Consider the following 27,401-nt stretch of genomic DNA (forward strand, 5'->3'; position numbering starts at 1 on the left):
TATTGGCCAGAGAGAAGCCTCCTAGAGAGCTTGGACCACACAGAGATACAGACATTGAATCTTTGATCCACATAAGCCCATCTGGGAAGGACCATAGAGAGAGGGAAGAGACACCACCAACACCTACAGGAAGAAGCTATGGGAAGAAGGCAATACAAGAGAACACCTAACAACAGAAAGACAAACATGACACCACCAGAATCTAGGGAATCTACACCAACTAGAATGGAACACAACAACAAAGCAGAGGAAGCAGAAGGGTATGACTTAAAAATCACCATCATAAAAATGATAGAGGCCCTCAAAGAAGATATGAGAAAATCCCTTAAAGAAATAGAGGAAAAAACAAACAAAAAAGTGGAAGAAATGAACAAATTCCTTAAGGAAAGTACAGAAAGCCAAGAAAAAACAATTAACCAGGTGAAGGAAACGGTTCAAGATTTGAAAACCGAAATTGAGAAAATAAAGGCAACACAAATGGAAGGAAAGCTGGAAATTGAAAAGCTGGGCAAAAAATCGGAAACCACGGACACAAGTATAACCAATAGAATTCAAGAGATGGAAAAGAGAATCTCAGGCGCAGAAGATAAACTAGAAGAAATAGATTCATCGACCAAAGAAAACCATAAATCCAACAAATCCTTAACACACAATATCCAGGAAATGTGGGACACCATGAAAAGGCCAAACCTAAGAATAATAGGCATAGAGGAAGGTGAGGAAGCCCAGCTCAAAGGTGCTGAAAACATATTCAACAAAATCATCGAGGAAAACTTTCCAAATCTGAAGAAGGACATGCCCATGAAAGTACAAGAAGCATACCGAACCCCAAATAGGCTGGACCAAAGAAAAAAGACCCCTCGACATATAATAATCAAAACACCTAGCATACAGAATAAAGAAAAAATATTAAGAGCAGCGAAGGAAAAAGGACAGGTAACATATAAAGGCAGACCTATCAAAATTACACCTGACTTCTCCATGGAAACCCTCAAGGCCAGAAGGTCCTGGATAGATGTTCTAAAAGTATTAAGAGAACACGGATGCCAGCCTAGGCTACTATATCCAGCAAAACTCTCAGTCAATATAGATGGAGAGAACAAGATATTCAATGACAAAACCAGATTTTCCCAATATGTATCTACAAATCCAGCCCTACAGAAAGTATTGGAAGGAAAATTCCAACCCAAGGAAGGTAACTACGCCCACAAAAATGTAGGCAACAGATAATCCAACTACACCAGAAACCTAGGGTGAAGCAGAACAAATATATTCACAATACCACTGCCAACAACAAACCTAAATCAAACAACCATCAACAATCAATGGTCCTTACTCACCCTCAACATTAATGGTCTTAACTCACCTATAAAAAGACACAGATTAACAGAATGGATACGAAGACAGAATCCATCCGTCTGCTGCATACAAGAAACACATCTTAGCTCCAAAGATAGACATTACCTCAGGGTAAAGGGTTGGGAAAAGATTTTCCAATCAAATGGAAATAAGAAGCAAGCTGGCGTAGCTATCCTAATATCTAACAAACTAGACTTCAAACCAAAACTAGTCAAAAGAGATGAAGATGGTCATTTCATATTCATCTCAGGAGAAATCCATCAACACAAAGTCTCAATTCTGAACATCTATGCCCCTAATACAAAGCCACCCACATTCGTAAAAGAAACACTACTAAAACTCAAAGCTCATATAAAACCTCACACACTTATAGTGGGAGACTTCAATACACCACTCTCAACACTAGACAGGACCACAAATCAGAAACTCAACAAAGAAACAAAAGAATTAACAGAAGTTATGTCTCAACTGGGGCTAACAGACATCTATAGAACATTCCATCCAAAGACAAAAGAATATACCTTCTTCTCTGCTCCACATGGAACCTTCTCTAAAATCGACCACATACTAGGAGACATAACAAACCTCAACAGATACAAGAGAATAGAAATAGTCCCCTGTATCTTATCGGACCACCATGCTTTAAAATTGGAATTCAACAACAATACAAATAGCAGAAAACCTGCAAACTCATGGAAACTTAACAATGTGCAATTGCACCACTCCTGGGTCAAAGAAGAAATAAAGAAAGAAATTAAAGACTTTCTAATATTCAACGAGAATGAGGATACAACATACCCGAACTTATGGGACACCTTGAAAGCAGTGCTACGAGGGAAGTTCATTGCACTAAGTGCCCATATGAAGAAAACAGAGGATAGTCACATAAATGAATTAACAGCGCAACTGAAAACCTTAGAACAGAGAGAAGCAGACGCCAGGAAATAATCAACTTGAGGGCTGAAATCAACAAAATAGAAACCAGGAAAACAATACAAAAAATCAATGCAACAAAGAGTTGGTTTTTTGAGAAAATCAACAAGATTGATAAACCTTTATCCAAATTAACGAAAAAGCAGAGACAGAACATGCAAATTAACAAAATCAGAAATGAAATGGGGAACATAACAACGGACACAGAGGAAATCCAGACAATTTTCAGGTCATACTCGAAAATCTGTATTCCACAAAAATTGAAAATTCAAAGGAAATGGACAAGTTTCTGGATAACTATCACTTACCAAAATTAAATCAAGAACAGACAAACAACTTAAATAGACCTATAACCCGAAATGAAATAGAAGCAGTCATCGAAAGCCTTCCAACGAAAAAAAGTCCAGGGCCAGATGGATTCAGTGCAGAATTCTACCAGACATTCAAGGAAGAACTAATACCACTACTCCTCAAACTGTTCCGCAAGATAGAAACAGAAGGTTTATTGCCAATCTCTTTTTATGAGGCCACAATAACTTTGGTACCCAAACCTCACAAAGACACAACTAAGAAAGAAAACTACAGACCAATATCCCTGATGAACATCGATGCAAAAATACTCAATAAAATAATGGCAAACCGAATTCAAAAATACATCAGAGAAATCATCTACCATGATCAAGTAGGCTTCATACCTGGATTGCAGGGATGGTTTAACATACGAAAATCTATCAACGTGATCCACCATATAAACAAACTGAAAAAGAAAAACCATATGATTATCTCCCTAGATGCAGAAAAAGCCTTCGATAAAATTCAACACCCTTTCATGATAAAGGTATTAGAGAGGTCAGGGATAACAGGAACATACCTAAACATAATAAGAGCAATATACAGCAAACCAACTGCCAACATCAAACTGAATGGAGAGAAACTTAAGCCAATTCCTCTAAAATCAGGAACAAGACAAGGCTGTCCTCTCTCTCCATATCTCTTCAATATCGTACTAGAAGTTCTAGCTAATGCTATAAGACAACAAAAGGAGATCAAGGGCATCCAAATTGGAAAGGAAGAAGTCAAACTGTCTCTATTTGCAGATGATATGATAGTTTACATAAGCGACCCAATAAACTCTACCAGGGAACTCCTACAGCTGATAAACACCTTCAGCAAACTAGCAGGATACAAGATAAACTCAAAAAAATCAGTAGCCCTATTTTTTTCAGACGACAAAGAGGCAGAGAAAGAAATCAGAGAAACATCACCCTTTTCAATAGCCACAAGCAACATAAAGTATCTTGGTGTAACGCTTACCAAACAAGTAAAAGATCTATATAATAAGAACTTTGTGACTCTAAAGAAAGAAATTAAAGAAGATACCAGAAAATGGAAAGACCTCCCATGCTCTTGGATAGGTAGGATAAACATAGTAAAAATGGCAATCTTACCAAAAGCAATCTACAGATTCAATGCAATCCCCATTAAAATCCCACCACAATTCTTCACCGACCTTGAAAGGATAATAATTAACTTTATATGGAAAAACAAAAGACCCAGGATAGCCAAAACAACCCTATACAATAAAAAGAACATCAGGAGGCATCACCATTCCTGACTTTAAGCTCTACTACAGAGCTATAGTTCTGAAAACAGCCTGGTATTGGCATAAAAATAGACAGGTAGACCAATGGAATCGAATTGAAAATCCTGATATTAATCCATGCACCTATGAACACCTGATTTTCGACAAAACAGCTAAAATGATACAATGGGGCAAAGACAGCATCTTCAACAAATGGTGCTGGCACAATTGGATGAGGGTGTGTAGAAGACTGCAGATAGACCCATGTCTGTCGCCATGCACAAAACTCAAGTCCAAATGGATCAAAGACCTCAACATCAATCCAGCCACATTGAACCTCTTAGAAGAGAAAGTAGGAGGTACCCTTGAACAAATTGGTATAGGAGACCGCTTCTTGAACATAACTCCAGGGGCACAGACACTGAAAGAAACAATTAATAAATGGGACCTCTTCAAACTTAGAAGCTTCTGTAAGGCAAAGGACACAGTTGACAAGACCAAACGGCAGCCCACTGACTGGGAAAAGATTTTCACTAATCCTATATCCGACAAAGGGCTGATCTCCAAAATATACAAAGAACTCAAGAAACTAGTCAACAAAACACCAAATAACCCTATTAAAAAATGGGGTACAGAACTGAAGAAAGAATTCTCAATGGAGGAAATCAAAAAGGCTGAAAGACACTTAAGAAAATGCTCCACATCCTTAGCTATCAGGGAAATGCAAATCAAAACAACTTTGAGATACCATCTTACCCCTGCCAGAATGGCTAAAATTAGAAACACCAGTGATGACTTATGTTGGAGAGGATGTGGAGAAAGTGGAACACTCCTCCACTGCTGGTGGGAGTGCAAACTCATACAGCCACTTTGGAGATCAGTATGGCGGTTCCTCAGGAAAATGGGAATTAGTTTACCACAGGACCCGGCAATCCCCCTCTTAGGCATATACCCAAAGGATTCACATCAATGCAACAAAGACATCTGTTCAACTATGTTCATAGCAGCACTATTTGTAATAGCAAGAACCTGAAAGCAACCTAGATGCCCTTCAATTGAAGAATGGTTAATGAAGATGTGGCACATCTACACAATGGAATACTACTCTGCAGAAAAAAATAATGGTATCTTGAAATTCGCAGGCAAGTGGATGGCACTTGAAGAAACCATCCTGAATGAGGTAACCCAGTCACAAAAAGAGGAACACAGTATGTACTCACTCATATATGGATTTTAGACCTAGATCAAATGATCACCAGCCTATAATTCACATCACCAGAGGAACTAGGATACAAGTTGTATTCTAAGAGATTCATATAAAGTCCCTCACAGAACTGGGAAGGGACAAGTCCCCCAGACCTCAGGTATAGTGGGGGAGGACAGCTAATGGAGAGAGAAGTAGGAGAAAATGAGAGGGAGGAGAGGAAGGCATGTGCGACTAGGAGGATTGAGCCTGGTTAGGAATGGAAAATAGGAAAGAGAGAGAGAGACAGAGACAGAGAGAGAGAACATAAAAGAGGGAGCCAATATTGGTTTGAAGATAAAGTTGAACACAAAGAAAGGTCGAAGGAACTACAAGACTGCTCCCAACTAACAATCTCAGCTTCCGTGGAAAGGCTATCATAAATGCCCTTCCCGGAGAGTGAGATCAACAACTAACTTCTCCATGGAGTCCTCAACTAATGCCTGTTGAAAACAGGAGCAAACACCCATACATAAACACTGAGTCAAACTAGAACCCAGAAGCAGATGGAGAGGACAAGACCATGCGGTAGAAGTACATAGAGACAGCTTACCTGAACAAGGAGGAGCTAAGGGCCACTAGACTGATAGCTGGGAAGCCAACAGGGGTCTGACTCGGACTCCCCTGAATATGGGTCTCAGCCAGAAGGTCTGAGCAGTCTAAGAGACCTCAGACAGTGGAGCCAGGATGTATCCCTGGTGCACAAAAGGACTTTGCAAACATATCCCCCATGGAGGGATAACTGCCTTATTCTAGAGATAGGAGAGAAGCCCTAGTCCCTACTTCACAGGACCTGTCAGATCTACATGACCCCAACTGGATGGCATTCCCCTACATATTGTATTGTGGTGGGGGGTTGGGAGGGGAGGGTGTTTAGAGTGCATGGGAGAGGGTAGAGAGGGTAAAAGGGAGGGAAGGAGGGAGGGAGGGCTTGGGGGGAGGGAGGGAGGGAGGGAGAGGGAACTGGGATCGACATGTAAAATAATAATAATAATAAAAAAAAAAAAAAAAAAAAAAAACGCTTTGACTCCAAAATTTAAGTTGAAGAACAAGTTACTGGGGAAAAGTATTTCTATTTTTGTTTCCACAGAAAATGAAAAGATGTGGATTCCTTCCAGACTAATGTGGTTTGATCACACCAGACCGCCTGAAACAGAGTACAAGCTGATCCTACATTCCAAACAGCTGGACAAAACAGCCCTACAGACTACAGCTAGGATATCTGAATCTTCTTCGAATCCCCCAAGACAGCGCCCCTTACCAGCAGGAAGTAGTTTGGAAAGAACGACGCCCAAATTCCCAAATATTGTGTATAAATGTTTGTTTTCATTTAATTGGACTTTGTTATATAAAATTAAATAAAAAATACTCTATATGCAAAAAAAAAATAATCTTTCTAATATCCATCCGGGGCTTCTCTTACAGTAAAAATTGACCTCCTAGAAACACAAGTTTAGAGAGCCTGGCTCCATCAAGGTATTCAGAGAACTGTATGGGGCTCTGTGTATTACAGCATTGAGTTGCTATTTGGTCCTTGCTCCTCAGGACAAATCCTTGCATTCCCTCTTGTAATTGAGTCTCTTATTTATGGCATTCTTCTGAGTTTTACTAACAAGATAACTGAAAACAGAAAGCAGAAGAGTTAGAAAGACTTTGAGTCACATGACATAGCCTGAGCTCAATCACTTGGACAATTATCCAACCCTGATTTTAAAAAATCATATCTGAGTAACCCTGATTTAAAAAAAATGGCTAACAATGTTCAAGTGGAGTGGTGATTGCTGTCAATGTGCCAGTCAGGTAGAAGATTTAGAATGCGGCTTCACAGACCTCTAGCTGTGTGTCCTGTCATTAGGCTGGCCATGATTCACTTCCTTCATAACAGCGTTGTCATTGGGAGTACCACTCTATCTGGAGTTTTGTGTGGTTTTAGTGAGCTACTGTACCAGAGTTTGCAGGGAGAATCCTGGATTCCTAGGCAATCGGTGAGAGGTATGTGAGACTTGGGAACATCTGAGCTTGTGGCTGAGTCTGAATGAGGTGGCTGAGTAGAGGCAGCATTACACTGTGCAGACCTTCTAATTTTTACACGAACTTTTAGGACTTCAGCCAATTATATTGAATCTAAATATTCAGCACTTCCTCTAATTAGCTTACCAAATTTCCCGAGTGGTTTTTAACTTATAAAAGAAGTATACGATAACTTGAAACTCTTATATTGATAAAAATGATTGATTCAATTATGTGATTGCTGAGGGCAAAGTACTCCAAATCGATACTGCTGTAAATGCCAGATGTTAATGTTATTGTTATGTGCAGATCATATTCTAACTTTCCCTAAAAATGAACAGTCCAAGTTGGAATGCATCTTTCTTTCCCCATCTCTGGCCTTCTCAAGACTATGATAGGTGAGATGCTAGAAGCAATTTGGCTCACACGTGTCATCAGTGGTAAAAGTCACCTGTATAATAGGCCTGCGTGATCTCTTTCATCTGCCTGCTTGTCCTGGTAGTTAAGATTTCAATCAAGGCATCTTCATCCGTCCCAGTGCCCTAACAAGGAAAAAGAAATCTAATTTTTAGAACACTTTAAAAAACGTAATTTCATGCTTTTCAGTCTTAATATCTTACTTTGTACAGATGGAAGAACAGCTCTGAGTAAATCAATGTAAGATCTCATCTAGCTCCACAGTAGTTTTCTGGTTTTCCCATGCATTTCAGAATTAAAATAACAAGTTATCTGGAGTAAACTGACATCAAGTGAGAAAATCAATCAAGTAATTTTAGGAGGAAAGATCATAAATGACAATGCCTTTGTCATTAAGGATCAGAAGTGATGATCCAACAGGCTCTGCCCACTAAGCCCATGTTGCCTTCTGCATAGGAAGGGCTCCACAGCAATTTTGAATGAGTTCATCCTTTCACCTCTGGGCAGGGTTGGTCAGCAAGTCTCAGCCTTCTCATGCACAGAGGTTTTCAAATCTTCAGTAAATGTGTGTCATGGGCCTTGCTGGCTTAGAGCCCAGTAACCTCTAAGTGTTGTTCATATCAAGGTCGCTGACTCTCACTGTAAGTTATTTGCAGTAGGACTTGATCAAATAAAGCCAATGAAACTTACAAACAGAGATTCAGTTCTGGCCAGGAAGCCTGCCACCGAAATCATCCATACAGCTATAATATATATATTCATACATTTATACATATCTTTACATTCTGACCAATGGGATATGTGCAGAATAACTGCAGGGAAGTACTTGGAGCATCCTTATAGAGAGGCTATTAAAACCTTCCTAGTCCTTTGTTCTCTTTAGTTGACTACGAGTGTCAAGAAGTAGACTCGAGCAGCTACGATGGAAGAGCCTACGGCCAAACGGTTTTGATAATGGTTCAGTCACCATTCTCAGTGCAGAGTCCTTGCTGTGGATTTCTTCTTAACCCGAGAACATTTTCCAATACATGTCAGCAAATGTGGTCATGAAAATCACACCTGTTAAGCTCTCCCCTCGTGGAAGCCATTGTTACACACTGTTCGAATTTCACTTCAAGACGGTTTGCTAACAGCCTCCAACTGCCACGCCTTTGGGTCTTCCCTAGAGTTCAAAGACTCGCTGCTGGTGGTCACTGACAGAACACACGTGGGTGAGGGACTGGAGCTAGGGTACTTCTGCTCATCTCGGGGCTCAGTCCTATGCCATCATGATCTGCCACACTTTCTCAGAGCTGTGTCCTGTGCTGGGGCTCTCCCTCAGGGGCCAGCCCTCAGTGCAGGCTTAAAGCTCACTGGCCCCTGCTGTCTCCTCTTCAGCCTTCACAGGCATTTTTCACAGCAAGCCTGCATTATCAGCTTCCAGCTGGCCTGTGCCTCTCAGATGCCCACCCCCTTCCAGAAGAAAGGAGAAACCTCTTCCCGTGGATGGGGGGCAGAATCAGTTCTATGTCCAGCCCTGGACCTCTTTCCCTCCACTTCTCTATAGGTCCGCTAAGCACAGGCTTTCTTTCAGACTTTGATGTAGGTCCCTTAGCATGATGAAGACTCATATCTTAGTCATATGGGGGGAAAAACAGACAAAGAAATGCACCTTTTAAAAAAGAAAAGAGCATTTCAGTTGGCAATAGGAGAAATGGGGAAAAAAACGGTTCTTTCTGTGAGCGCCTGTGGTGATCTACAAAAATGGTTCACTGTTCACTCACTTCAGAAACCCCACAGACTCATACAAATTAAGAAACAGAGCAAATCTTCAAAATGACTACCTGTCAAGCCACCAGGGCCATCAGAGTGCACACCTACCCACCAACTACCTGAAAGATAATACTTTATACAAAGCGACACGCAGTGGGATGAGGCTGGATGTTTGTAATTCCGACAGTTGGAAAGTGAGGCAGAGGATTTTTCGTGAGAGGTCTCATGGGCCACACAATGAGACCTTGCTTTGCTTGTCTTTTGTTTGTTTGTTTGTTTGTTTGTTTGTTTTTTTAAATGGGACCATTCCGTTGCTACATGTCCAGGAAGAAATGGAGTGAGATGGCCCAAAAGGAGTAATGATGCTTTGCTACACACTCTTGAGAGTGCAGAGCATATACTGAGATTCAGACTGTAAGTGCTGCTTCTCTGACCATCAACATATAAACCACCCAGATTCCTCGTACTCTCTGAGTTCACAGGGTCAGGTTAGCTTCTACCTGAGCTACCTGCATGGAGATGATCCCCACTAAAGATGAACTAACTGTCTCTACGCTAGAAAACGAGGCAGCACAGAAGAAAAAGGTATCTCAGAAAAACAAAACAAAACAAGGCCGGGTGGTAGCGCACATCTTTAATCCCAGCACTCAGAAGGCAGAGGTGAGTGGATCTCTGTGAGTTTAAGGCCAACCAGGTCTACAAAGCAAGTTTCAGGACAGCCAGGGTTGTTACACAGACAAATCCTGTCTCCAAAAACAAAAACAACAAAAATCCAACCCAAAACTTCCAGCATGGGGATAAACTGAGCATAAAGTAAGCACAAATGAAATTTAAACAAAAGACAATAACAATAAAATTGAGTAAATTAATAAATAGGAACTATCCAAGGAGAAGGCATCCAGATGGAACACCATGGATCAGGAGTCCCAAACACAGATGCTTGCAGGGCCAGTGAAGCCAGCAACATGCATGGGGATGGGAAAGGGGTGTGATGGCCAGATAGATGTGGCAGCTTGGTCAGGCTGCAGTCCCTGCTTATCCAGACAGATGCTAGCATGTGTGCAGGTATTTTATGAATAAAGTCCATTATCAATTGATTTAAAGGAGACACACTTCAGATACTGCATTCTGACTGGGCCTGGCTCATTCTGCAAAAAGGCCTTAAGGGCAAGCCAAGGCCTCGCTGAAGACGCTGTACCTATGGCTAGCAGCTTCGGAGACTAATGAGGGTTCTAGCCTACCCTGACCACCTGCCCTGCAGAGTCTAGTCTTTACCACTCAGGCTCACAAGTTATACCCAGTGCCTTACAGTACATTTCTTAATATAATGTTCTGCCTAATGGCTCTGTTTCTCAGGGGAATGCTTCCTGGCAAGGTTTTCAAAAGAATCACAGGCAGCCAAGAGGCAGACTTGGGTGAGGAAGTCATAACACATCTGGGTTTAAGTGTTCACTGGAGATTTAGGTTGACGGTTACATTGACTAGCTTTAAAACATCTTTTTATGAGGGATGTGTTCGCAAGGTCCTTTTGTGCACCAGAGACAGGAGAGAAGCCCTAGTCCCTACTTCACATGACCTGTCAGATCTACATGACCCCAACTAGATGGCATTGCCCTACATATGGAATTGGGGTGGAGGATGGGAGGGGAGGGTGTTTAGGGTGCATGTGAGAGGGCAGAGAGGATAAAAGGGAGGGAAGGAGGGAGAGAGGCTGGGAGGAAGGGAGGGAGGAGGAGAGGGGAAGAGGGAGAGGGAACTGGGATCCACATGTAAAATAATAAATTAAATAAAAAAAAGAAAAGAAATATACCCATATTGCTCCATGCGATCTCGAGCAATAAAATCATTAAAGGATCATTTTATAAAAGAAATGAAAAAAAATCCCATCTTTTTAAAAGTAACTTTGCCCACTCATAGAGAATAGTTTCAAATGGGCAGAATGGAGCTGAAGGGACCTGCTCAGGGTGCCGACAGCAGTGTAACCAGGAGGCACACACAGGTGAGCACCGCAGAGTGGGAGCACGGAGGGAGACAGCGGCTTCTATCTGCCGCTGTCTGCGATGGGCTTGCTGCGGTAGACTTCATAGCAAAATGCAGGTGGACCTAGTGAAAGGTGTGAGGGTTCTGAAGGGTTAAAGAAAGCAGGGGGCTAAAAATATACATATCATAGGGACTAAGTCATGGATGGATGACAGTATTTATGTTCAATGAAAGAAAAAGACAAACTGAATATTTAGAAAAGAAAGTGTAGTGATATCTTATTTATGGTTTATTAAAGTTTGACTGAGGGTTCAGAAAAGCAAAGTCAGCCACAAGCTATAGAAGCCAGGCCACACACCTTTAATCCCAGCAGCCAGAAGCTAGGAGGTGGTGGTGCACACCTTTAATCCTAGGACTCAGGATTAAGAGATAGATGGATTTCTGTGAGCCTAAGGCCACTCAGGGGTACACAAGAGTGAACCAGTCTAACAGAGAATCATAGCTCACACCTTTAATCCCAACATTAGGGAAGTATACAAGACAGAAGCAAGGTCTCAGAGAGGAATTCATTCTCCAGCCACACTGAGGAGAGGTTACAGTCTGAGGTTTGGTGAGAGCTTGTGGAGACAGGGTCAGACCTTTCAGCTTGAGCTAGAGGTAAGAAGCTAGTGGCCGGCTGCTTTGCTTTTCTGATATTCAGCTTGAAGTTTGAACCCCAATATCAGTCTCTGGATCTTTTATTTATTCATGTTACAGATTGAAAGGAGGGAGGAAGGAAGGAAATAAAAAGGAAAGGAAAAAGAAGGAGAATGTAGCTGTCCTTGCAGCCCAGGGGCATTTGGACTCAGGGCTGCACAGAGCTCCCCATAATCATTCCGCCCTTTAAAGAACACAATAAAATGGCATCTATGCCCACTAAGTCTCAGGTGAGTGCTCTAAGAGTTCCCTAATGAGTGAAACCTGGGGAGAGTCAGTTGCTTTAGGGCTTCTTGTACCTTCATGGATTTCTTCAGCTGTTTGGCATCAAACAGGGCTGGTGCAGTCACAAGAGCCACCATGACGTGCTCAAAGTATCCAGAGAGATCACCCTTCAAGTCATCTTTCAGCTCCTAAAATAAAAACCCCCAAGGAGGAAATCATGAGATATGTTCTTTTCTCTTTCTCAACAACCACCTAGGGAAAGGGAAACCCAAGCATAAACCTCAAGTGAAAGCATGTCCATCCACAGGGAATAGCGAGGATGCCGAGAATGTATCAGTGGGCATTAATCTTCATTTTATGATGTTTCCACAATGTCCTACCTTACACAGACCTTTGCAAAGCCCCGAGGAAGCTTGCCAAGTGTATTAGAGTTTGGGGCTGCACATAGAAATGTCATTCCTCTAAGCACATTACATGTTGCACGCATGTACCAAATGACTGCTCCATACCCACAAAATATGGATGATTAAAATAGTAACCGATAACTAGAAAAATCGAATGAAGGCATTTCCTAGGTCCTTGTTGATCTCCAAAACAGGAGAAGGCCGAAAGGGAGAGGGGTCTTTCTGGCAAACTGTTCCTGAGTACCCTGCTTCTCAGAGACTACTGTCCTTTGGCACTGTTTCCATACATTATATGAGAAGTTTGTCTCCCCCGCCCCAAGGCAGAGACATGGTTTCTACGTCCAGTATTCAAAGGATTGACATGGAGCAGTGGGGTCATGAGATGGAGCCAAGTATTACCCGGTCTGCTTTAACTGCAGCAGTGTGTTCCTCTTTAAGTGCCAAGTTCTGACACCATCTGTCCCCAACCCAAAGGCAAATCTTACTCCACACGCTCTCATTCCATTGCACCATGAGAAGTGGTTGTTGCCCTTTGCCTTGGTTGATTCTTCCTCCACATTTTACAGTACTCTGAAAGGCCAATGGACCTTCCATGCCACCTACTTCCACGTGAGGGCTTTTTGCCCAGATGCTTGGTGGCTCATTCATTTCAATACATGCTCAAAAGTGCCCAATCAATGCTAGACATTTAAAGGTAGCCGTGATATAATGCTTATGCCTAATATGCCCACCCTAACAGGAAAATGAAAGTATTCAAAGATGAATTTCAGTTTCATTGCACAGTATGTATAGTATGAGTGTGTGATAAAGGGTGTCTGAGAAAGGAGTACTGGGGTACCGGAGAGCACTCTCGGATGATGCCAGAGTTGACTCTGATGGTCAACAGCCTGACTACTCTGTTTGTACTCCTTCCTTTCCATATTCATGACCCACAGCATCCAGAATAACCTTTCCACCTTCTTTGTAATTGTGTGGGTGGAACACAGAGCCTCAGAAGTGCCAGGCAAGTGCTCTACCATTAAACTAAACTTCCAGGTCCCCAAACAATCTTTTAAGACTAAAATTCGGCTATATTATTCCCCTGCTTACATACTTCCAATGGCTCCCTATTGTAGAATAAAATCAAGACTATGCACCAGCTCTTAGCAATAAAGCTGAGCCCTGTGGCATGCATCTGTGGTCTCAGCCCTGGGTAGGAAAGACTGCAGTAGGAGGATTGTTTGAATACAAGTGCTCAAGACCAGACTGGCAGCGTGGCAAAATCCCATCTCAAAATCCACAAATACAAATGTTTAGTAGTCAAGTGTGGCGATGCACACCTACATAACCTAGACCCCCCCCCAAGATCATGTGACCTAGCCTGAAAACCATAGCAGCACCTGAAAATTTTTCAAAAGCTCCAACCTTACAATGCTGTCTCCTTTGCCCCACCAAGTCCACATCCTGCTATGTTGGGGTTCAGAGTTCTGTCTCCCTCACATTCCCGGCCACTCCTGTTCTCCTCTCTGCCTGAAGTAGTCATCTGTAGATTGAGCAGGTCAGACTGCGGCACCAACTGTCCTAGCTGCCAGCCTGGCGGCAGCATCCCACTAACACTACTTCTTACCCCATCAAGGGAGCCAGTCACCAGCCACCCTCCATCATGTCACCCCATTCATCTTTATCACATGGCTGATCTTCTTTACTTACCATCTTTCTGTTAGGGTGCCAGCTCCACAAGAGAAGTGAGAGCTGCCTCTCCCACCCGTGATCTCTGACAGAGAGTACCACTCAAAAATAGATGACAAACATAATGTGTGGCTGTCTTATTCTTATGCATTTATTTTCAGATACTTGTGGGTTTCCATCTGCTGAATTTACTGAACCTATACTTACATGACTTTTAAAATTAAAACAGAAGTTAAAGATCATCTACGGCAATCTTTTGCCAGATAGCTGTATTTCTTTGTTGGGGGAGCTGCCCTTCATACTATATACTCGTAACAGCATCTCTAACCTCTGGAAATTAGAATGACCTTCCACCCCGAGTCTGATATGGAGTCATCAGAATGTCTCTGTTCAGGCTGAGGACGTGTCTCAGATGGTAGAGTACTTGCCTAGTACTCATGAAGACCCAGCCTTGATTCCCCAGTACCACATAACCTAGGCCTAGTGACTCCCAGCTGTAATCCCAACACATTAGTGTTGAACACAAGAGGATCAGAAGTCAAGATAACCTCCATCTACTTTGTAAGCTCCAGGCTAGCCTGTGCTACATGAGACCCTGTCTCAAAAAGAAAAAATGAATCTCCCTTTATGCTAAGTGTCCTATGGGGAGGGGATGCCTTCTTGCTGATTTGGAACCATTGCTCTGGAGCTGTGGTTCTCAACCTTCCTAGTGTGGCAAGCCTTAAATATGGTTCCTCATGTTGTGGTGACCCCCAACCATAACACTATTTTCATTCCTGCTTCATAACTATAATTTTGCTGCTTTCATGAATCTTAATGTAAATATGTGATGTGCAGGATATCCATGTGACCCCTGTGAAATGGTCATTTGACCCTTTGACCCACAGGCTGAGGACCACTGCTCTAAGGCAACATTCTTCATTCCACAATGATGAAACAGAAGCCCCAAAGGCATTGAGATGCTGAAATGCAAAACCAGGACTGACAGCCCTGGTTCTTGAGTGGATGCACAGGGCACCTTCTGCTGCACTCAGTCTGAAACAAAGATCTGTGAGTGGCCACAGAGGAAGCACCAAGGCTGGTGATTGTCTCTTCAGGGCCCACGGTGCTCATTGGAGGTACCTGTTTATACTTGGCTTGATACTCCTGGACAATCAGCTGCCGCTGCGCATTCGACCGCTCTGTCAGAATGCCAATGAGGGTTTTCTCATCAGTTCCTAAATGAGACCAGAGTTATTTATCAACCAAGGGTTCTCCGTGTCTGTGTCGAACAACAGATCGGTCATCTGAAACGAGTGCAGACAGTAAGGCATTTTAATTTTCAGTTCACAGCTTCTTGCTGGGTGAGAATTTGTGTGTTTGCCTGGTTTTTGTTTTTGTTTGTTTGCTGTTTTGGTTTTGAAAAAGAAGTTAGCTATTTGGATGATTTGGGGGATGGGGAAATAAAAGCCCCAACTAGTCCTTGTCTCCTCCTATCATGCAGAGAGGGGTACGAAGAAACCCCTGCTTCACCCTCAGGAGGCTGAGTGGCTCTTACCGAATTTCAGCTCTCACTCCATAGCGGGCATCAAGTCTTCTATCCTCTCAAGGGCAGGAACACAGGAATGGAAGACTTATTGAGAACCTTCTGTAACGTGCTTGCTTTACTCCTTGTGATAGCCAAGAGTTACAGGGTCCCTATACCGTGGATAGATAAAACTACCCTAAAGATGACATTAGCCCTCAGAGGGCTTATTTCGTTTGTCACAGTCACAAAGCTTCTAAGCAATGTAACAAATCTCTCATCCCCAAACAAGGGTTTCCTTGTTTGAATATGAAATGTGCCCCTTCACACCTGTGTGTAATACGTGGTCCCCAGCTGGTGTTGTCATTTCAGAAAATGAAAGACATCTCAGGGGGTGGGATCTAGAGGATGCAGGTCAATAGGAACATTCCTTTAAAGGTGGGTCTCTCTCTCTCTCTCTCTCTCTCTCTCTCTCTCTCTCTCTCTGCTGAGGTAAGTAGTCTGCCACATGATGCTCTGCCTAATCGCAGGCCCAGAGTCAGTTAAGGCAAGTACCACAGACTGAACCTTCTGGAAACCACGAGCCGAAATAAATCTTGTCAACACAGGTAGTTTACAGCAATACAAAGTCTGGCTAACACAGATCTAGCACCTCACACTGCTAGGGTGCATTTCACAAGCATATATTTGTAAGTGAAAGGTAAGATCAGGCCAGGATTGAAGCCAGCTTGTCTGACATTGTCCTCCATAGCACTAAATGTTTGTAATGAGAGTATCAGGATGACCGTGGGAAGCTGTGTCTACTTCGTTGAATGGAGAGGACTGTACTGGGCTGGGAAGCACAGAGGAGGCTTGCAGGCCTTGGGTAAACATGACTAGAATGATATGTAGATGAATTGGGATTCAAGGCTAGGTTTCTTTGTGCTGAGGTAACACCCATACACTGCCTATGTGACTGAACTGCACAGCCTAAATCTGTGGAGGGGGAAAGAACCTGAGTGCTTGGTCGCCTGTTGGTGTCCCAGTGAAAGATGCTGCCTGCTCGCCTTTGATCTTGTATTTCTCTACAGTCAGCAGAATCAGATGGCAGCCTACTTGCCCTGTGAGTCTGGTAACCAACTTGGACCTGTAACAGCATCAGGGCCAATGCACAGCTGAACTGTGTCTCTCCATATTCCAGCAGGTCCACGTGCTGGATTTCATCTCTGGCTTATTTTTACTCTGTTCCCCCATCAATGACAGGACTATGGATAGAGCTATCCAAAACAACAAAAACAAACAACCCTTAAGAGCCAGGGTTGGGGATGGACCATTTTGCCTGGTATTCAGGAAGCCCATAAACCAGGAATGGGAACTCACACCTGTAATCCCGGCACTCAGGAGGCAGATTGGGGAAGATCAGAAATTCGAGGTCATTCTTCTATCAGAGTGAGTTCAAGGCCACCCCGGAATACATGTCCCCTGGTCTCAAAAATATTAGGAACTATTCTCTGTCCCTATTCCCTGTGCTGTAGCACTCTGCTCTGCTCTGCATGTCCTCTGTTGCCTTACTCTTAATTCTTTACTTGTAGATAATTTATATGCTTTCCTAATGTCTCTGTGTGCACATACATGTGCAGGTATCCACAGAGGCCAGAAGAGGACATCAGATCACCTTGGGAGGAGGACAGAGAAAGGAAAAGTGACATAATTACATCAGTAACAAAATGTACAAAAATTTTCAAAAGGAACAAATATTAAAATATTAACCACAAAGTGTAAAAGTGAAAACATAGTTTCATTTAAAAAACCTGTCTTGTATAAGAGAGTGGAGGGGGTCAACATCATGATGGGGAAAACCATAGAGACAGCTAACCTGAGTAGTGAGAGCTCCCAAACTCTGAACTGACAGCTGGGGAACCTGCATGGGACAGAACTAGGCACTCTGAATGTGGGTGACAGTGGTGTGGCTTGATCTGTTTGTGGGACCCCTGGCAATGGGACAAGGACTTATCCTGGGTGCACGAACTGGCTTTTTGGAGCCCATTCCCTATGGTGGGATGCCTTGCTCACCCTCGATACAGGGGGAGGGGTTTGGTCCTGCCTCAACTTGGTTTGCCAGACTTTGTTGACTCTCCAAGGAAGGCCTTAACCCCTCTGAGGAGTGGACGGGTGTGATGGGGGTGAGGTGGGAAGTGAGAGAAGGGAGGGGGAACTGGGGTTGGTATGTTAGGTGAATTTTTTTAAATAATAAAGAAGAGATGATGCTGACTTAAACTCTTAGCAGCATATTTTACAGAATTACACAGGATGGCCTGAAAGTCACACTGGAAGGGGAAGAGTCTCCCTACAAGCCAACAAACAAACAAAGAGCAGAAACAATCCCCCAACATGAGGAGTCACTGAAAGTTGGAGTAACTGTGACAAGGGTATTGGATGGGGAACAGACAGATGAACAGGAAACTCAGCAAAGTGGTTCATGTAGCAGATAGGAGACGGTGAGCTCTTCCAGAACTCTGCTTAGACAAATACCCACAAGACAGAATGACATTAGTTATCTCTAAGTACCAATGCCATGTAGTTGATGATCAACTTAGAAAGAAAATTTCTAAACCTGGGAGGAAAATGCAGAATAGCTTTATGACTTTACTATTTTAAAAAAAAATACAGTAAACTGGGTGGTAATTACACTCGCCTTTAATCCTAGAAATCAGGAGGCAGAGGTAGGTAGAGCTCTGTGAGTCTGAGGCTGGCTTGGTCTACTGAGTGAGTTCCAGGACAGCCAGGGCCACACAGAGAAACCCTATCTCAAAAAACCAACCAAATAAAAAAGGTGCAATAGGCACGAATCCTAGGAAAACTATTACTAAGCTTGATTTTGCTAAAATATAAAACTGGAAAAAATAAACATTAACCCAATACTTTGTTTGTTTGTTTGGTTGGTTGGTTTTTGGCCACGGACTAGGAAGAGGAGGGTATTTTCATTATTTGAGGTTTTATTTAGACAGTCTGTACATGGAAATCAGTGACAAGAAAACAATGAAACCTCTCTGGGAATCCCAAAGAAGACAATGCAACTGAAAAGGGCTAGTCATACATGAAAGAGGAAACAAAAAGAAAAAATGATGCGTGATTATATCAGTATTTAAAGATAGGGAAGGGGGGCTGTCATACAGCTTTAGACCTCGTCAATGGGAAAAACTGAATGACATGTCTGCAGCCTGTGTTAATCAGAGTTTGGAATACGGATGCAGAGAAAGCCTCAAGCATTGTGGAAGGAGTACTCTACTACTACTACTGCTACTACTAGTACGATGGGGCACACCACAGCATGGACATGGAGATTAGAGGTCAACTTGTCAACTTTATCACATCAGTTCTCTCCTTCAACTGTGGTTTCTGGGATGTTGAGCTTGTGTTAACAATTACTTTCTAACCTTCCTCACCAGCCCCAAGAGTACTACTAACTCTTACAACCATTTTGGGGAAAAATTTTGCAAAATTTCCAGTTAATTTAAAAGAAAGCATTCTGGAAATTCCCACCCAGAAAACACAACTTTTGTCATGTCCTAGAGAAATACTAGCAAATGTGCACAGTGGAGTTAAAGCAGGAAAGTTCACCAAGGACTTTTATGCTGTAATACAAAAGAGTTATAGGCAAATTGAATGTTTCATCAACATTCCTATTTTATGATATAATATACAATAGATTTCCCTGCAGTTAAAATTAATGATCTAGAGCTAAACATATCAACAGGAATAAATCTCAAAAACATTATGCTAAGAGATAAAAACAAATGGCAGAAGGGAATATAATACACTTCTCCAGCTTTACCAGGTTGAAACTACAGAAAACAGAACATACACTTCCATGTATTGAGCTGAGGTATTGAAAGTCCACAAGCGTAAAGTCTAATTTAGGAAGGTGATTTTCTCTAGGTAATGGGGCGAAATAAAACCTAGGAAGAATGGCCAGGGACTCTATCTGTAATGATTTGTGGTTATAACGGTGATGACTGTTCAAAGGAGATGTGGTGGTGTTCGGTTTGAATTAAGTAAACGTTTATTAAAACTGGCTTCCCATGCACTTTTCACCACTTCACACTTTAAAATGTCCCCTGAAAACTTCTCTAATTCAGAATTAAAATTGGGCCAACTGGCTTTTTATTCGGGAACTTTCCTGGCTTGCTTCAACACTGACAAAGGGATTGCAAAACTTCACTCACCGATTCCTCTGATGGCTTTCCGGATAGCTTCAGCATCCACTGCCCGGCTAAAGCCCGGGTAATCTCTTATGGTTCCTCGAGATCCAACCTACAGGGAAAGTTCCACTAGTTCAAAACCACACCTTTATTTCTATCACATTTAAAAATACTAAACGTTTATCTCACAAGGTCATTATTGGAATCACCTAGAAGCATTTATATTTTTGAAAATTCCACTGCCCCCAGAGGCTCAGTGTGTGACTAATTAATTGCTCTTTGTTGTCACAGCCCACAGGCAGCGTGCTCTATCAGGGATACTGTGCAGCACAGTTGGGGAAGATTCCAGCTGTTCTGTGTTTGCATGTTTAAGTACCCAAAGCAAACACTTTTTAATTTGTTAGCGCTACACAGCAGAACATTCCAGGTCCTCTGGAAGAGCAGCAAGTGCTCTTAACTGCTGAGCCATTTCTCCAGCCCTAGTGCGCATCTGTGGCATCTGGCTTCTTGTGTTCCAGGCACAGTGCAAGAGTTTTCCCACACCTCAACACACAAGCAACAAGGCTTCTACTACCTGCAGCAAGAGCCCTCCCTGGAGCCAGTTTCCTTGTGTGTAACAAAGTGCACACATGAAACCCTGCTTCTCTAGGGCAATGAGCTGTTTCAACACCAGTGACCCTGAAAAGTACAGGCCTTAAGGTACCTATATGCAAACAATAGGAGCATCAGTTTTCCTCACCCACTGTATGTATTTCCCAATGAGAATCCTCACTAAAGGCCTCATCACATCTCAAACAGAAGCAGTTGTGGTTGGGAGCTTCTGGGATGGTTTATTTAATGTTGACCACTGTCCCTGGGGAATGCCACTCTAAGGAATTAGTGAAACACTATTAAGATTGTCAGCTCTTATGCTCTGCTTAACAGATGTGCAAGTGGTCTGTGTTTTTCCTGAGAACTTCTGGCATCATGGAGCTTTAAGAATAGCATAGATTTTTTTTTTAAATAGCCACATTAGTAATTTTAAGCACATAAATTAGAAACAGGATTGTAAAATGGGAAAGAACATACTGTTAAAAAAATAGAATATTCTAAATTGCTGAAGAAACTAGACGAAAGCCAAAAGGTGTTGAGAAAATTCAGTTAACACTTCCTTATATAGTATATTCTGACCTTTCAAATAGAAATCCGTGCTAATAGTAGCAACATTTAACATTTTCTTTTTAAACAGGGCTTTCTACCCTTTTACTGAATGGTGTTGCCTGTTTTGTTGTGAGCTAATTTGGTCACATTTACGCTCTTCTAAAGTGTCTAATATTTTCATGAAAGGACATTATCTTGTCACATTAAAGTGGATGGAAAATTAATGTAGTGGCACAGCAGGAATGAGAGGCTGCTGACTCAATAGATCAGATGGAATGATTTGTTTCAATCTTGTCAAACACTGTTTAAAGTACCCCCAATAAAAAAATTTAAGCTAACTGAGTTAGAATGTGCTAGATCTAAAGACAACAGCGATCTAATCAGTCACTTCAGTGTAATCCTGAGGATTTTCTTTCCTGGATGCTCAATAAGCTTTATAAATTGGCAGAGCCAATTGGCTTCATTTCATTACTGCCACTTCTACTGCAGATCTCTTGTGCTTCCTTGGCCACCCACCTCCATTGTTTGATGTTCTGGAAGGACTGCTTACATTCCCGATGTTAGGCACCTTACGTATGTTAACTACTCTAGGGCAGCCCCATGCTAAGCATGATCATCTATGCAGCAGCACTTAAGAAGATCGTAGAATTTGCTACTACCAACTCAGCTAGTTAAGCCTCAGATCTGAGTTTGTGTGCAGTCTTTTCCTTTCTAATGTCCTTTGCATTTCTGGAAATATGTCTCTGCATCACCTAAGGTGACATTTTAAAATGAGTAAGATCTACTTTAGATATACTGAATTTTATTTTTGGGAATCAGGTGCTGGGTTACATGCTTATGATGTTCTATTTGTGTGATCCTATGCCATGAAGATACTTAACACGGCTGTTTTTGAGTACAAGAAGACATTATTATGGCCCAGATGCTGAATGCTCATATATTACAAAGATTCAGGGTTTACACCCTTGCTATGACCTCTGTGCTGCCCTCTACAAAATTAGATGAGGATAAAATTTTTAACACATCATGCAATTCTAGTGAGAGATGGGAGGGGGGACTTACATAATAAAAGGGTTCCTCTCCTCTCCCTCTCCAACACACGCATCTGCCAACTTTAAAGAAACCTTGGAAATCTGATTTTTATTTAGCTGTTTGTTTTGCTGTGCAGGAGTCAAACCCCATAGCCTCACACATTACAACCAAGTGCATTACCATTGAGGTAAAGCCCAAGCCCAGAACATGGGACTTCTGAAGCAGAATTCTAGTGAAATATCGACAAATGCTTTAGTGACTTAAATGAGCAATAGTGTAGGATTTACTTGATAAGACTTGGCCACCCAGCAACATTTATATGATTTCTAAAAACTCACTGTAAAATAAATTACCAGATTCATATTTTCATTAACACATGCTAGATAATGAACAAAAGAACTTACAAATGTATTACACTTCTTCAGTGATCTTAATAAGGTAGTTTTGATGATTTTCATTTTCAAAAAGAGGGAGTTGGATACTTCAGCAGGTAAGAGCACCTACTCTTCCAGAGGACCCAAGTTCAGTTCCCAGCACACAAATCAGGTGGCTCACAAACATCTGTAACTCTAGTTCCAGGGAATCCAATACCGCTAGCCTCCACAGGCACCTAAAGTCATGTCCACCCCCCCCCACACACACACACATAATTACAATGGGAAATGCTCAATCTCAGAGGGACTGTTTGTTTAAAAGAACTTTGTTGATAAAGAAGATTGTTGATAAAGCCACCTCCAAATGTCCTGTGCTCTACAGAACTTTTCCTGGGCTGGGGGTTAGGGAACACTATCTCAGTGGTTCTCAAGATGTGTTCCTGGGTCAACTCCGTGGCAATCTCCTGGAATTTACAGAGATGGAGATTCTCAGTCCGTAGCCCACTCTCAGAGTAGGAGTCAGCATCTGGCTTAATAAGACCCCTTGATTTTAAAGGACAATTAAGTGGCCAACCAACATTTTGTTTCATTTTCAGTTGCCTGAAAAATTAGAATGAAGTCAGCAAGCAAGTCTTGGGTCCTGGGTGGGTGTGGATTCTGAGGAATTTCATAGTGAAGTGTTATTTTAGGAATGTTGATGTTTAAGCCAAAGCTATTTTGATTGCCTGTTTCATTGAAGTGTTAAGTGTCTTTCCGACCAAATCATTAATTGGTTCTTAGCTGAGGTCATTTTCTTAGTACCCAACATAGGGTCAATGTGGAACATCCCATGAGGACTCCACAGGAGCCATTTTTCAACATCATGCTTGATCCAAGTTCCATCTACGTTCCTATGAATACTTAGCTTCTTCCATTTTCTCAGATCTGACCTTTAGACACTCTCAAAAGAAAAATGATGCTGAAACCCATTGAGAAATAAAGTAATGAAAAGAATAAAGTGAGAAAACAATAGGGATTCTTTATAATAAAGAAGGACAGTTAGCTGCTGTGTGCTTGGAGCTGTGCTGGGAACATTTCCAATCCCCACGACAAACATAAAGCAGACACTTAAACCCTATGCTTGGGTGACGACCAGAGATGCTTAAGAAGCTTGCATAAGTTCACACAACAGAGACTAGTCCATCCCGTTATTCTTTTCTTCAAATTACTATCCTGGCCTAACAATTTATCCCAGTACAATTTGCCTTGCTTATCTAAAATTACCCCTTGGCTAGCCACAGAGCATGGTGCCCCGAAGACAGTGACATGGCCAAATTGCCCCCAGGGCGTTTTCTGCTGTCAGACTGGCAGGCCAATCTGTCCTTTTCTTACCAAACAGGGCTGCACCTGTTTATTCATGGAATGGTTACCAGGCTTGCAATAAATTGAACCTTTGTATTCAAAGGATGAATAAAAGAGAAACATAGGGTGCCAACTCTGTTGACACAAAACGTATTTAGAGCCAAATGCTCCAGAGTAAAGATGGCAGCAGCTGCAAACACATTCTCAAGGAGAGGCCCGGCCACATCACACATCACTTCATAAAGCTGGTTAGGTCTTTGGCATAGGGATGATGCAGTCCAGGTCACGCTGCCTGCCTCGTGTGTCTGTATTTTATTTCAGGGCCTCTTCTAGGACACTTCCTTTGATTTTTGAAGATCCTTTCTTATGGGAAGAATTGAACAAAAAGCCTTAACTTTACAAGTTTGAGCTGTTCTGTTTTTGCAGTTGGCTCCATTTCCCCAGCGCCACAAGGCTTCGTGACCCAGCACAGAATCTTGACATTGTGCACAGAGTATGACCATTTCTCCCTGGCTCCCTGAGAGCCCTTGATTCTTAGAGTTGTCTCTGAGGCTTAGTTTTTTGGATCTGGTTTCTATGGGGCTTTATGAAGTATCCTATAAGAGGCAGGCAGTGTGACCTGGACTGCATCGTCCCTATGCCAAAGACCTAACCAGCAGTCCAAAGAATGTAACCACAATGGGATGCAAGGTCACCCCCAATGTCCATGGTTGAGATAAAGTGCTTAGGCACTCTGATCCAATGTGACTGGTGTTCTGATAGAAGAGAGTTCTGCAAAGACCGGGTAGCTTGAGGGAAACATGGTATGACAATGAAGGTGGAGACTACACAGGCACCAATCAAGGAACAACCAAAGTTTGCCAATATGAGAGACCCAGCACAGAGAAAGAATGGAGGAAGAAAGGTATACAACTGAGCTCTCAGCACCGCTTCTCAGTTCTCCCAAGGACATTGATGCCAAAGACAAAATGTCTCCTGCCTTGAACTTTTCACTGGAGAACAAGGGTTAACCATTCAAGTAGTTCAAGACCTTTATGGGCCTGGAGCTGGAGCTGGGGAATTTAAGCAGTCTAGCATCACTAACTAGACTTTGTCTATAGTCATTTGCCCTTTTTTCCCCAAATTATTATCTGCGGAGACCCAAGCCCTTTCTTTTCCTGTCTTGTCACTTCTCTCAAAATGTACTCACCATTGAAGATGCCAGACAAGCTAAAAATCAGAGCCTCCTCTGACAGCCACTTGCTGATGCTCTAGATTTCTCCCTTGAATGTATGACACATGCATGTTCGTCAACTTCTGTTTATTTTCATATTGTTAGTCTGATTCTGTTTATTTTCATATTGTTCGTCAGTCCCCACCATTAATTTATGAGAGCATCATCACTTCTTTATAGCAGCAAACCACAGGAAGCTGGAGAGGCAAGGCCAGACTCCTCTACAAGTTTCAGAAGGAAGATGGCCATATTGACACCTTGATTTTGGACTTGCCCTTCCTGAATTATTGCAAGTTGTCTCTGACTTTTACACACATCTGATAGATAGAAAGGCAGACAAAGAAAGAGAGACAGAGGTAAAGGCAAAGGACAGATAGACAGACACACAATGTAATAAAACGTTTTTTTACCTTTCTTAGGCTTTTTTTTTTTTTTGAGAATTATCAAATGATACTCCAAGATGGTTCAGAGTCCCACACCAAAATTCTACACAGACAGGATTCATATTTTCTAACACTCTCCAAAGAGGTCATCACTACTTCTTGAACTCCATCATCATGCAGAGAGATGAAAATGAAAGGAGTCAAGATGTGACAACAGATAGAGGCACACTCGAGAGCCTTCTGCCCTTCAGACTGACCCTCTTCTACCTCATGTGAGATCCAGGTATTGATCTTACATATTACAGTATGTATGCAGTAACACACAATGCACTACTAACACATACATTAATACTTACATAGGACTTCAACCCTTTCTCACCATTCTGTGTCTACTATGCAATAGACTTTCAAGAGTATGAAATCACACCTTTGTATGTAGATGGTCCTAGATTTTAATTGAATTTAGTTCTTTCCCACTTGTCCCTCATTTACCAGGTTTATAACTCGTGTCCTCATTTGTCAGATTGCATCATCCAAGTCCCCAGCAAAGAAGGGAATTGTCAGGCGGGGAAGGGCAGCCTCTGTCCAACTGTCCCCAGGAGCATGTGGGGTCAAACAGGTGAGTTTGACCTATTTACAGATGGCTGTTTATAGTATTCCTCAACATTTCCACCATGACAGACCATCTTTCCACACACAGACACACACCTTTTCCTTACGGTCTTGGAGAGCAAAGCCAGGGCCTGGCAGGCAAGTATTTTATCACTGAGCTACATACATCTCTCGTACCAAAGGTATGGTTTTCATTTCTTCTACAGGAATCCCATATTCAGAATGTTTCATTTTACCAATCTTTATTATATCCACCTAGTTCCCATTTTTCTAGTCTTAAAGTTATAATTTATAATCAAAGCTTCTAATTGCCTTTAAGATGGTGCCATTCATGTCAGCATTACTTACAATTTCATTAAAGAAAGGAAGGTGGCTGGACCACCCTGAGTCCCCGCCGGCCTGATCTTTGACCCCCATCACCAGGCCTCTGCCGGAGGTTAGTCTGGGACCAGTTCAGGTCGAATCACCCCCACACCCTTCTCTGGGAACTATTGCGGTAAATAAGGATCAGGATAAACAAATAGGCCGAATAGATGTTTATTCAGGGAGAAATAACTTACAACCTAGCAGATGAACACCAGGAAATTCAACCCGATCCTCTCCTGTCCGAGTCATGCCAGAAAGAGAGCGCCTTTCCTGGCCCCCTCCGACCTCCTTCCACAGGTCACTTCCGCCCATGGCTCCACCCCCCCAATGGGCGTGGTCAGTGCCACAGAAGGAGACAAAGTGAATATCCCACTACAGGGAACTCCCTGGGTTAGCCCTGAATCTCGCTCCCATCTATATCCTGTCATCAGAGAGAACAGTCCTAGTACTCTGATCCACAAACCCCCAACCCAGAACCTGCCCTTCCCCCCCCCACCTGTGCCCTACTGAGCCCACTGTTCCACTGCTCTGGTTAAGCACTGTGCCAGAGAGCAATTCCAACAACCCATCCACCTCCGGGGAACTTGCTGGATCTGGTCTGAGCACACTAAACCCGCCTATCCACTCAGGACCACCCAGAGTCCCTGCTTGCCTGGTCTTTGACCCCATGGCTGGGTCTCTGCCAGAGCATTGGGCCTCCACCAGAGACTCACTTATAAACTCAGGATCACCCTGAATCCCAGCCTGCCAGATCTTTGACTCCATCGCCAGGCCTCTGCCAGAGGACCACCCTGAGTCCCCTTCTGCCTGATCTTTGACGCCCATCACTGGGCCCCTGCCTGAGGAGAGATATCCTAGAGAGCTTGGACCACCCAGTGCTACAGACATCGAACTCCTGACACACCTATGCCAACCAGGAGAGTAGCATAGAAAGAGACTCCACTTGTACCCACTGGAAGAAGTGATGGGAAGACAGCAATACAAGA

At 42.6% G+C, this 27,401-nt stretch overlaps 1 protein-coding gene across 1 annotated transcript in view; it reads right to left on the reverse strand.

Moving 5' to 3' along the window:
- The window catches only part of Anxa3 (annexin A3), a 58,323-nt gene that overhangs the window by 18,530 nt on the left and 12,392 nt on the right, over positions 1–27,401 (reverse strand). The window contains exons 2-5 of the mRNA XM_051198187.1: positions 19,979–20,066; positions 15,392–15,486; positions 12,272–12,385; positions 7,579–7,669 (exon numbers count right to left, since the gene is read on the reverse strand). Coding sequence (XP_051054144.1) covers positions 7,579–7,669; positions 12,272–12,385; positions 15,392–15,486; positions 19,979–20,066 — 388 coding nt within the window. The remainder of the gene's footprint in view (positions 1–7,578; positions 7,670–12,271; positions 12,386–15,391; positions 15,487–19,978; positions 20,067–27,401) is intronic.

Source organism: Phodopus roborovskii, unplaced genomic scaffold (genome assembly GCF_943737965.1).
Source record: "Phodopus roborovskii unplaced genomic scaffold, PHOROB, whole genome shotgun sequence".
In the NCBI taxonomy this organism is placed as follows: domain Eukaryota; kingdom Metazoa; phylum Chordata; class Mammalia; order Rodentia; family Cricetidae; genus Phodopus; species Phodopus roborovskii.